This window comes from Bos indicus x Bos taurus, chromosome 19 (genome assembly GCF_003369695.1).
Source record: "Bos indicus x Bos taurus breed Angus x Brahman F1 hybrid chromosome 19, Bos_hybrid_MaternalHap_v2.0, whole genome shotgun sequence".
In the NCBI taxonomy this organism is placed as follows: domain Eukaryota; kingdom Metazoa; phylum Chordata; class Mammalia; order Artiodactyla; family Bovidae; genus Bos; species Bos indicus x Bos taurus.
In genome coordinates, this window is record NC_040094.1 from 29728908 (window position 1) to 29741858 (window position 12951).

At 46.4% G+C, this 12951-nt stretch overlaps 1 protein-coding gene across 7 annotated transcripts in view; it reads right to left on the bottom strand.

Moving 5' to 3' along the window:
* STX8 (syntaxin 8) overlaps positions 1-12951 on the bottom strand; it is a 208645-nt gene that overhangs the window by 29725 nt on the left and 165969 nt on the right. For 5 of the 7 annotated variants that reach the window (XM_027518815.1, XM_027518820.1, XM_027518823.1 and 2 more), the window contains one exon: positions 850-1094. The exons of the other annotated variants lie outside the window; for them this stretch is intronic. In XM_027518815.1, coding sequence (XP_027374616.1) covers positions 935-1094 — 160 coding nt within the window. In that variant the 3' untranslated portion in view covers positions 850-934. Of the gene's footprint in view, positions 1-849; positions 1095-12951 lie in introns of those variants that run through there. 7 annotated transcript variants of the gene reach the window in all.

Genomic DNA, 12951 nt, shown 5'->3' on the forward strand with positions numbered 1-12951 from the left:
GTGGGCCATAGGGCCTGACCCTATATGGGGCAGATCTAGAACACCTATGGGTGGACGTCTGGTCCTCTGAAGCAAGAATCACCTTTGGGAAACACACGGAGCGGCAAACTGTCTCTGGGAAAGGCCACGGCCTGGTTATAGCATGCCTGCAAATCGCAAATGAGACACTTCGGTGTACCATCGCTGGGTCATAACCACACACCCTGTTTACTACAAATTCTGCTCAAATAAACCTGTCTTCACGTACAGTTGCTAAGGCACTTGTGCTTAGAAAAACAAACACTTTAAACACAAACAATACCTTCACATTTTCCCTTCAAAAGTGACTGATTTGCTCAGTGCTGAAAAAGCTGCAACACACTTCTGGAAGCCTCGCATCACTGCGCTTCACATTTGCCAATAACTATACGGACCTCTTGGAGAATGCCAAGGGAAATACCGGACTTGGGAAGGCTAGGAAGAAGGGAAAAAATAAAGCGAGATCATACAGAGGATGAAAAACGCCCCTTACATGCTTCCCCGTGAAGTCAGACTATGTTTCTTGCAAATGCTGAACTCCATAAGCACCTCACAGTTTAGCTGTCTTGATTTCAAACCCCTGCCCACATGGCTCACATTTGCAACTTAAATATTCGGTATGAAAACAATGTTATTTGACAGGATTCTTCTCTGGAGGGGAGAAGGAAAGGCACGTGTTTCAGCCCACACACATACGCTGATCTTTGACTCAAAGTATTGCTGTAAGACACGCAATTATTTTGGCTTCGGAAGACTATACTGTCTGCTGTGTTGGGGTGGGGTGGGCAGTTACCAAAAAAATCTTGTCTTGAGCAGCGCCAGAACCGAACATTTTTATGTGTGTGAGCTGGAGGGATTTTATTATGCATGTATAGTACAAATGGTTCTTTTTTCATTTTGGAAAGAAAAAAGGCACTTAAGGGGAAAAAAAGAAAAGGTTTGGTGGGGAGGCTTTGCAGTGGTATTTCACCTCAATACATCTTTCAAGTTTGATGGCTCGTAAGCTCACGGCTTGGTTCTTGTTCTTCAACCTTGAGACAACGCTAAGCTGTCCGCAGCAGCTGCAGAGGCCAGGTCTTTAAATGAAATAGAGAAATAATTGCTTCAGGAAACAAAGGGAAGAAGGGGGAAAAAAGGCCCGTGAGCTGAACGACATGGCCCCTTGGGACTGCCTGTGGTATGTGGTCCTGATGGATATAGTGCAGTGTGCTAAGAAGGGATCCGTGAGCAGCCCTGGAGAATCAGAAGTGTGATGTGGCTGGAAGAGTGTGAGTTTTAGAGACACACCTGGGCCCAAGCCTTGGCTCTGTGACTGATTAGCTAGTGACCCTGACAAAGGGCCTTGCCTCTGGGTGGGGGCAGGGGACTCCTGGTTCCTTATCTGCGGTAAGGGAGTACTTCTACCTACAGCAGGGACTGCAATGAAGACTGGAGGGTACAAGGTATGCAATGGGCTGGTTCCGTTAAACACGGCCAAACTCACAGTTACCTCTGCCCTGCCCCAGGACCCCATCTCTAAGGGGAGAAATGGCATGAACCCGTGATCCAAAATAATAAGGGAGAAAATGACATCCAATCAGATGTATCAACACGGTGCTGGATGACGGAAAGCACACGGGCAAGTGATGAAGGACTGAGAGGAGATGCTGAAACAAATAAGTGAGTAGGGATGGGGGTGGGAAGAGGACGTTGGCTATGGGGCTGGATCCCTCTCAAGGCTAGGGATGGTAGTACCAGGTACTCCTGAAGACAGAGCCAAAAACAGCGGGGCTGGTCAAAGATTACGTGAGGACCCACTCTACCTCACATCCCTCCATCACCCTGCATAACCAACCTCTGCACTATCCTCTTGGGAAAGAGGGCCAGTGGAGGAATGGGACGAGAGGATGAGGATTCTGAGCATGAGGCGACAGGTGCAGGAGGAGGAAGGGAGGAGTTGAGAGGCTGAAAGCAGAAGATAAATACACATTTTCACATGGGAGGTAAGAGCATGCGGCCTCCCCAATATTAGGCTCCCCGACACTAACAGCTAAGCCTCTATTCACCAGGCAGGAGACCACAGGGCCCCTTCTCAGCAGAAAGGGACTAACCAACGAGAAAAGACCTACAGACGCCAGCATGTGGGGACCCCGCTCCCTGTCTGATAATCTCTTGTGAGACCGATAACTCTACACGCCCCATCCACGCATATAAAACTTTCAGATGTCTCTTTAGTGCTTCATTCTTAAATATTAATGGGTAGACAAGAATCACTAGATACCTGACCAAAGAGAAAAATGAGACTCCAAACATACTCCTCCCCAAAAAAAAACAGAAAAAAGAATTCAGTAAAAAGATACAATGCAAAGAACAGAAGAAAACAGCAAAGAAACAATCATTAATATGCTCGGAAGTATAAAATGCTTTGTATCTGTAACACTAGGACACAGTAGTAACATTTAAGAAATCGGAAAACTTGAGAGTTTAAAAAACAGCAGCAAAAAAGAAATTTCAGGAGAAAGTTTTGAAGAAACATTCCCAAGATGAACAAAAAGCAAAGACAGGAAAAAGAGGAGAGAAAATACTGAGTTGGTGTAAAAATTCATTTGGGTTTTCATAGTTTATGAAAAATGCTAACAAACTTCTTGACCAACCTGATAATAAGGAAATAAGAAAGCCCATTTTCCATCTAATGAATGTACCAGAAGGAAAGAAAAAAGAAAAAAACCAAGGGGGTAATTATCAAGACTTTAATATAATGAAAAATGCCCAGAAGTGAAGGCATGAATTCCAGACTGAAGGGTCGGCCGAGTACCCAACACAACAGTGCTGTACAGGGGAGACTGGACTGGAAGGCTTCCACTGAAATCTAGATGACTCAGGCCAAAGGGAAGTTCTTGAGAGAAAACAGGGCACGTGACCAAGTGCAGTGGTCAACCTGGCTCAAGAATCAACAAGGAAAGATAGACAATGAAAAACGCCTACAACATTCCAGTCACAAACTGCCTGCAACCTAAAGTTCTGTAGATGTGGTCAATTGCTCAACTGCAAGGAGCAGCATAAAGATATTCTTCAGCTACAAAAGGGCTGAGCCCCAAGGAAAACATTAAAAAGACAGGTCATTTGATGTGCTTTTCACCATATCCATAGGGATTTCTCAGCGCTGAAGTAATTTAGGGCAAGCATTATGAATAGCAAAGGAGGAAAAAATAACAGTAAGTTTAGGAAGAATGAAACAGTGTGTAAGAAAGGAAATCTGATTATAGTAAGCTACATGGTTCAGCTAAAAACATTAATACATTCTGAGTTTGCTCCCTGGCATCACCACCAAAAAAATATTTAATACAGCTGAGATGAAAATGCTGAGTAGTGATTTAACTGACAACTGTGATTTAATGCTGTTGGTGGCACAGAGGAAAAGTGTAAGTGCAACGTCTTCCACAGCAGGAAGTTCACAGACAACACCCAGAACTGCAATCCAATCGAGTAGTATTAGTACAAACACATTATTTAGAAACAAGGAGCAAAATAGAAGAAACAGCGGAGAGAGGGGACTTCCCTTTGGAGTGGGAGGGCTAGCAGGGCAGGTAATGGCTGGCCTCCCTTTTCTGTTGGGAAAGGCACCCTGGACCACTATCTTTGTAAACCATGCTTAGGTGTCATTCTGACTCATCACCAGACTGGGGTCCGGGTTAAATGCCTACCGCTATGGCTTGGCACAGGAAGCGAGGGCAGGTGTGGCCAGAACAGGGACCACATGGAATAAACACAGTATTGGGCTCCAGAGAAGAGAAGCACAGGCCCATGACAGCCTCCCCTGGGCTGCCAGCGAGCCTACGTGTGTCTAGGCACACAGATCCACACACCCGTGTAAAACTGCAATAACCTAACAACACACACATCCTAATACAGCTCTCCCAGGTGCAAACCAAACTGCATTCACCTCCTCCCCAAAGGCAGAGAAACCTCGCATCATGAGGAACGGTCATGGAAGCTCCGCTCCGTTAAGTCCTGGATTTCCGGTGGATGGCCATCTTCTCAATCCAGGCCACACATGGTTCTCTATATTACGATTCGTAATTAATCACCTCCCATATGCCCAACATATATACACTTGTAGATCAACACCTTGACCATGCCACCAAAAGCTCCCATTTGGGAAAGGAGAGGTGGGGAACAGTCCAGAAAACATACCCTTCTTGTCAGGCTGTGCTAAGCCTTCCTGGGAGGTGCAAGACTTGCAATGCAGAGGTCGTGGTTTGATCCCTGGTCTAAGGGGACTAAGATCCCACCTGCTGAGTCCTCCCACTCTGGAGCCTGTGAGCCACAGCTAGGGAGTCCCGGCACCGCAACCAAGATCCCACGTGCCACAACTAATCCCACTGACGCAGCCAAATAAATAAATAAGAAGGGGATGTTACACAGCATGGTGGGTGTGGAGACAAATTCCGGGAAGACAGGGATTTCGTCAGATCTAAATGGAGTATCAACCCAAACACATATTGCTATCAAACAAATAGAAGAGCTGTGAGCTCTATAAAATCACTGTTGAATTATATGCTCCAGTTACAGTGATAAATATTTGGTACCAGGAGCAAGATTGCCTTTCTTGGGAAAAAGTTTGTTTCTTTCCTATTAGATGGTGTCTTGTGTCACATATCCTGTCTCCCTTGCTGTGTTATGTTTCCCTGGATTCTAGTCTTGGTGCTAAATTTAAGGCTCCAACGTGGGCTTCCCTGGTGGCTCAGCTGGCGAGGCTCTGCTTGCAATGCGGGAGACCTGAGTTCGATCCCTGGGTTGGGAAGATGGAGAAGGGAATGGCTACCCACTCCAGTATCCTGGCCTGGACAATTCCATGGACTGTGTAGAGTCCATGGGGTCACAAAGAGTCAGACACGACGGAGCAACTTTCACTTTCAGTGTGGTCTCAGTTTATTGGTTTGATAAATTCTACGTACATTCTTGTAAATTCGATTTAAATTTCTTCCTTTAGCAGCTTTGAGACTTTACACAGATGCGCACCCTGTCTTATAGTAAGCTACTCCACATTTTCATGACACAGAGGTTACAAATTATAAATAAAATCTACCCTGGGACAGAAGCTGGGCTATCTTTAAGTTTGCCCTACAAGATCCTGGGATCCTGAGGTGGCTTTGGATGGTCCACAAGCCTTGCCAGCTGGTCTTCACTGCTCACTGTTTTGCTATTTTATCCCCAAGTCTTGGTCTGCAAGCCAATCTCTGTGAACTTATCCATCTAATTTAACCTGTTGTGTATATTCTGCTGCTATTTCCAAGCAGTAGTTCTCACTGCAATCCTCCAGCCTTGCCTTAGTTGAACTAAGGGGAAGCAGGGCTGTTCTCCTCACATGTCTGTGTGTTCCGGAGTGCAGGCAGGATGCAGCTAAGCGGACCAGAACTCGAATCTGGGAACGGGACTTAGAGCTGCGGGCAGAAGCAGTGTGAATCAGGAGGACCAGGCCAGAGGGGCATGGATGCTGCCCACCGTCCACTGAACAACTCCTCTTCGTGGTCAAAGGAAAAACATGACAAGTAAGTGGACACTGAACCTGCCTCTTACGAGGGCAAGAGAAAGTCAGTGACACACACTCCCAACCTTGGTGCAGGGCGCCGGGACTTCCCTGTTCGTGGACTTTGAGACCCACCCCTGTGGCTTAGATGTGTCGCCACCGTGTGGCCGGAGAGAGACTAACAGGCGCGCAGGACCCAAAGGGCTCCTCCTGGTTCAGACTTGGAATGCCTGGCGGAGCCACGGCTCTGGACAAAAATAGAATCTGTTTATTCCACTTGTCTCTTTCATAACAAGACACAGATTTCAGAAAATAATCATATGGCAGACAAAATAAAGAGGAAAAAAAGCACTCAGAGGTTTCGCGAGCTACCTGCAAAAGACTGAGCTCCAGTGAGGCCTGTAGGATGAGGTTTCCTCCTTTCACTGCCCCCTGAAAGAGAACTCCCCCTTTTTCACTTGCGCACTGAGCCCCTTGGGAGCGCAGCTCTCACTGCTGGCTTCAGCTGACCAGGGCTTGTAACATCATCTCGCCTAACTACCGCAGGCTGGTTTGAAAAGGGCAGACTTTCCTTCTGAGCTGGCCATCCTTGGGCTCTTTTTTCAGAATATGCTCCTCAGCTACTGTGCTAAGTCCTCAGACATCGCTAGGTATTCAAAGGTCATGGCCGCTGACCCTCTCCCTAAGCATGGGCCTTCTACCTGGCTGGCAAGTCAACTGCCTGGAGACTATTTTCAAGGCAGATGAAAATAATCCGACAGACAGTGGAACCAAACTTGACTCTCAAGAGTCCCTCAGACTGCAAGGAGATCAAACCAGTCAGTCTTAAAGGAAATCAACCCTGGATATTCATTGGAAGGACTCATGCTGAAGCTGAAGCTCCAGTACTTTGTCCACCTGATGTAAAAAGCCAACTCATCGGAAAAGACCCTGATGCTGGGAAAGACTGAAGGCAGGAGGAGAAGGGGACGACAGAGGATGAGATGGTTGGATGGCATCATCAACTCAATGGACTTGAGTTTGAGCAAACTCTGGGAGTTGGTGATGGACAGGAAAGCCTGGCGTGCTACAGTCCATGGGGTCGGACATGACTGAGTGACTGAACAACAACCAACCAACTGGAAGGTTAAGTGAGGTCATACATAGGTGGGGACCTAATCTGATAGGTCCTTAGACATAGGAAGGACAGGGAAGCCTGGTGTGCTGCAGTCCATAGGATTGCAAAGAGTTGGACACAACTGAGGGACTGAAGTGAACTGAACTGATGTCCTTAGAAGACGACTTCGCTCTCTCTCTCTCTCTGTGTACTCACAGAGGACAGGCCATGTGAGGTCACAGCAAAGAAGGCAGCCATATGCAACTCCAGGAGACAGGTCTCCCCAGAGGCCACCTCTGCTGGCACCGTGACCTTGGACCTCCTTTCTCCAGAACCACGAGACAATACATTCTTGTTGCCTAAAGCCAGTCGGTCTGCAGCCCTTTGTTATGGCGGCCCAAGCAGACCGACCATGGGAGCCTTGACCTCGCTACCCCCTGACCCTCTTATTTATCTTTCAACACTCCAAGTAACCTCTTCCGTGAGGTCATTCTCTTCTACCCTGGCCACTTCCTCCTTGACGCGCCCCTTCCATAAAGAGATTATATCTTAGAACCCTATAACACATTATTGACTTAAAAAAAAAAAGTCTGTCTGCCCCTACTAGACTCTGAACCCCTTGAAAGAAGAGACATTTCTTAGATAATGAAGAAGTGACAAAATGAAGGATTAGCTGTGTAAGAGCTTGCAAATACAGGTACTTATGTGAACTATTTACCATGAAATGTGTGGCGTGGACTCTACAGTGACACGGAGGTGACGGCCGAACCCTCACATCAGGGTTAATACCAGTTAGGTGACCTTGGGGGGCCCACTACTTCACTTCTTGGGGCTGAAATGGCCTCATTTTCTTAAACGTAAATTTTGCTGAAGCATAACACACTTACAGAGGAGCACACAAGTGGTCAAGAACTCAATGAATTTCCTAATTGTTCCAGCTTGTAAGTGGGGATAATGATAGTGTCTGTCACACTGGGTGGGTGTGAGGATTTAATGACAAAACACTTCTGAAGGATGGATGTATCTCATTCCTGCCACCCTGCCCGCCACTTCAGTTTAATGGAGAGATTCTTCATCTACTTAAAATGCCAGACAAGCTTGTCGTTTTAAAGCAGGGCTGAAGGAGGCAATGAAATAGGCTTGGAAAAGCTTCCTTGGTACCTGAGAGAGGAAGAGGAAAAACCCTTCTGATTTCAGCATATGTGACTTCTTAGCCACATAAGAAGGGTGAGGGTAAGGGACAGGTTGGTCCCTGGTCAGGGAACTAAGATCCTGCACGCCGCGGGGCAATTAAGTCTCAGCCCCGCGACAGAGATCCCGTGAGCCACAACTAAGATCCGATGCTGCCAAACAAATAAATGCTGGAAAACAAACAAACCAACCGCAAAGCCCCCCAAAACTGAGGGGCATCCACCCCTGCAAATGTCCTTCTGCCTCTCCTCTGAAGACCTAGGTCCTTCTCAGGAGCCACAGCAGATGTGGCTTAAAAGAAAGATGCTCGCGGAGGGTGCAGCGGGGGGTGGGGGGTGGATTTACAGCCTGTGACCAATTAGCCAGATGGGCTCACCTCCCCACCTGGTTTTTCTCTGGTCGGTGTTTCGCGGGCTCTCTCTCACTTTCATTCCCTCCCCGTTAGCTGAAGAAGGTCGCTTCCCTTTGGCCTGGGGGTTGGCCGTCTGAGGCCAGATTGGGTTCACATCTGCTCTGGGGCTTCAGGTGCCCTGGTGGCCGGGATGAGCTTTCTCCGACGTGGGTTTTAGCACGGGCCCCATGACCTCTCCTCCTGAATTCAGATCTCACCAGGGTTGTCCACGTTTTCCTGAACTCCAGCTTCAGCTAGGGCAAATGTGGTTTGATTAATTCCAAACATATGTTCCTTAGAAATGCACAATCTTACCATATCTGCCCTTCCTGTACAAAGCCAACTGGGGGACTGAGTTTGAGCTGCGAAACCCCCAGGATTTGGAGGGAGGAGGGGACTAGCCCGTTTCCGCATTCATTCTTAACGCTATTGAACGCTGATTACACTACTTGTGCCTCCAGTCAGTGGAGCATGGTGACTTCTTTCTAGAAGCCCTCCTTTCAAGTTCTCTGTTTCTCTGAATGCAATGTAAACTCCTTTACTTTTAAGCTCAGGTTTGTCTCCATCAATTAACGTTGCCAGCACCTGGAGATGAAGAGACCCCGAAGCAGTTATCTCGTTAAGAACTTTGAACTTGGGTATGGTATGAACATACATCACAGAAGACAAACATTTATCCTGCCTACTTTTTTTTTTAACAAATTTCCAGAGTTGAAAAAGCCTCCAATTGCTTCAAAAGCCAAAGAAATGAGACCTGACATGTATTTACAAAGGCATTTTCATGCATTACACATCCGCTTTCTTTTTCAATCATGGGTTTACTTTCCCAAGAAGAGCGCCATTTGTAAACGCAAAACAGAATCACAAATGTCAGTTTTTCTGACCGGCATTTATTTCCCAGGCAAACATTCTTTGAACTGATGTTTCCTCTCCCCTCCTTTGTCCCTCCTTTGGCTAGGGCAGTCAATGCATGCTTTCCTGCTCAAGTCAGCTCCGGCATTTTGGAAAATTCTGCACAACTGCAATTTTCTTACTGCTATTCCACAAATATCCTTATGTTTAAAATGCATGTTATCCACCATCCCCCTCAACAGTGTGCAGGAGCTAAAGCTCTTCACCAACCAAAGAAGCTTTTTTTAATGAAATATTTTTATTTTTACTTATTTAGCTGCAGCAGGTCTTAGGTGTGGCACGCGATCTTCAGTTGAGGCATGCAGGATCTACTTCCCTGACCAGGGATCCAGCCCAGGCTCTCTGCATTGGGAGCGTGGAATCTTAGCCACTGGACCACCAGGGGAGTCCCCGCCAAGATTTTTTGTGTCTGTGTAATTGCACCTCGGATCTTTTGCATTTCTTTCTGCTCTTTTCATTTTGGCAAACGTATTCCCTGAATCATATGTAGGAAAGACAAACTTAAAATGTCTGTTACCCATCTTTGGCTGGAAAAGACTAATGTAGAAGGAGTGATGGATGGGAAGGGAGTCTGCTTCTGCATCTAATGTAACTCTACAGCATCTTGTGCACAGCGGATACACAGAATAATTTGAGTGATGTAAGAATATCAGATATTAGATCTCTGGATACCTAATTCAGAGTTCCTTGGGTTATATAAAAATTGTTCAGGGAGGAAAGCTTAAAAAATTTGGTGTCAACACTGGATCATATTTTAAGCCCAGGATAGATGATAAAATAATACTGATGAAAATAGTACAAATTAAGCTGATTCCTTTTCACTGGGCAAAAATTTTCCTAGCTATTCTCACCACGTATGTCTGTTTTTCCAGATGAACTTTAAAATCATGATGTCAAGTAACCCCCTCAAAACTCCCTTTGGAATTCTGAATCAGATTATGTGAAATTTATATATCAACTTGGGGAAAAAGTTACATCTCTGCAATTTAACTGAAGCCAGCCAATCTGGGACTATAGCATATTCCTACACTTAATCAAATCTTCCTTGTCTGTAGCTATAATTTTTCCTGCCTAGCAATTGTCACCCCAACCAACCTCCACACTCTTCAGAGGAAACAGCCAGCCTGTGCCCTGGACCACAGGCTAAGTTGAACATAATAACCCATGTTTCGGAATAGATACAAGATTCCAGCCAGGTCAGAAAGAAGACCTCCCTACGACTTTCCTCACTGTTCTCAAGAAGCAACCCTTCCACAGAGCAAGGGGGACTTGAATGTGAGGCTGCCAGTGGTCATGTTCTCCACCAGGGAGACAAAGCCAGTCTGAGGCAGGAAAGATGAAGCCGAAGCAGAGATGAATGAGTGGAGGATGTAACCCCACCACTAACCCGAACAGTGACTTTGTGTGTGCTAGAAACAAGTGCTCCTTCCTATGACAACATGCCATAAATCTGACGACCCCAATACATCTATGATGACTGCCTATGAACGGCAAGCCTTGGGGTTTAGACTTGTTTAGTGCACGCTCTGAACAACTGAACCCTGCAGTCCAAAGGGAAAGAGTCCTAGGAGCTTTGAGAATCATATGTTACTGATCGAAACACGTTGCAGCTTCACTTGGTTCAACCTAATGCAATGAATTTTCCCCCCAATCCATCAGATTGGCAAAATTCCAAAAGCTGAGCAACACACTTTCAGCAAGGCTGTGGAGAAATTTTCATAAAATACCAATGGAACGACTGAACCCTACAGAGGGCAATCTGGCAAAATTGATCAAAACTGGTGCATGTGGGAGTCTGTCCTACAGCTGTATCACACACCCTTCGACACCTACAATAACGTATGTGCTCGGTGCAGGAGACAGTGTGGGGGGTAGGGATATGACACACACACACACACACATATGCATATTTGCTTGAATCTGCAAAAAAGACACACTAGGAGAAAACACGAGAAGCTTGGTAAAAGTGGTTACTATGTGGGGAAGGAGGAAGTGAAGCAGACAGGAGAGGAGTGAAATTTCCAGAGTACATCTTGTTCATTAAAATATATATTCAAAAGAAAAGCAAGTTGAAAAGTTAAAAAGTAAAGTTACAGGTAGGTATTTGGAAAAGCTGGCCTTTTAAAAACAACTCATTGGCCAGTCTTAAATAATCACTACAGTATATAATCACATACTTGCTGTTGCTTAGTTGCTCAGTCGTGTGTATCCGACTCTTTGCAACCCCATGGACTGTATGTAGTCCATCAGGCTCCTCTGTCCATGGGATTTCCCAGGCAAGAACACTGGAGTAGGTTGCCATTTCCTCCTCTGGGGGATCTTCCTGACCCAGGGATCGAATCCACATCTCCTGTAGTGGCCGGTGGATTCTTTACCACTGAGCCACCAGGGAAGCCTCAATTATGTACTTACAAAGATCCTTACCATTATCAACAAAATGAACAAAAAAAACCTGAGTCTCAATTCTCTTTTGGGCTGGTTATTTTCCATTTGCCTCTCTCGATCTTTCTTCCCCTCTTCTCTGCACTCTGGATTGGGGATACAGGTGGCTGATCTCCACACACTAAATCCCCTGGGCTCTCCTGCTTTCTAGCTTCCTGTTGGGTTGGCCGATGGAGGCACTGGCTGGATCCCAGGTCAGGAGAGGGAAAGGCTGGTTTATTTGTTCTCGTGTCAGCACTGCAGTTCTGTACCCCCTTATATCCACACGTCCTGTCTGCTGCCCTCTTCTCTGGTTCTAGCTCTAAGTCAGCTTCAGAAACACTGTGTTTTTCCCCTTGTGCTCCTTTGGGATGGGAGTTGACAAGAGTGAGTAATAGCTTCCCACTGCGGCTGATCCCTGGTGCCCCAGCATCTCTTAGCTGGTCCCACATCCCCGCCCACACTCCCTGGAAATCACCTGGATGAACATGCCATCTATTTTACGCTGGAAACCTGGCTGATCTATTCCGTCATCTGCTTCTTAGACCACTCACATTTGTTCTTTTCTCCTTTGTATATCCCAAGGCCAGTTTATTCAGGGAATGTCACATACACATTCTTTTTTCGCTCCCAAGTACTCTTCTGCTTTTGAGGTTTGTGACTCTTTTCTTCCTTTCTCTCTTCCTCTTAACAAGTCTTAAATTCTTCCCGCACGGTCATCAGTTAACCTGTGAACTCACCTTAAAGGTGTTCACTGAAGTATCTCTAACGACTGTGCTCTCATTCATCCAGCCATTCATGTAGGAAATATTTTTTGAGAATTTAGATACTGAGCGTAAAATGGTATGTGAAAGACAGACAGGATCCTTATGTACATATAGGAGGTACAACTTTGAGGAGAAAAAGACCATACAAAAAAAACCCCTGCAATTACAACAATGAATGGACTTCCCCAGTGGCTCGATGGTAAAGAATGCACCTGCCAATGTAGGGTTTCATCCCCGGGTCGGGAAGATCCCCGGAGGAGGAAATGGCAACCGACTCCAGTATTCTCGCCTGGAAAATCCCACGGGCAGAGAGGCCTGGAAGGCTACAGTCCACGGGGCTGCAAAGAGTCAGACACAACTTAGTGACTAAATAACAACTGTGAAAATGGTATAAAAGAAAGACGGACACGAGACTCCCCAGCCTGGGGATTAGGGGACATGAGACTCCCCAGCCTGGCGATTAGGAAGGGCTTCCTAGAGGAAGGATGAGTGAGCTGGAGATCTGAAGGATGGGAGGGTGCTGACCAAGCAGGGCAGGAGTTTCTGGTTCTTCCCTCTTCCAGGGCCTCTCTTCAGTCGACAAGGGCATGCAGCCCCCTCTGCCTTCAGAGGATACCCAGCAGAATCTCCCCTGGCCCCCTCCTCT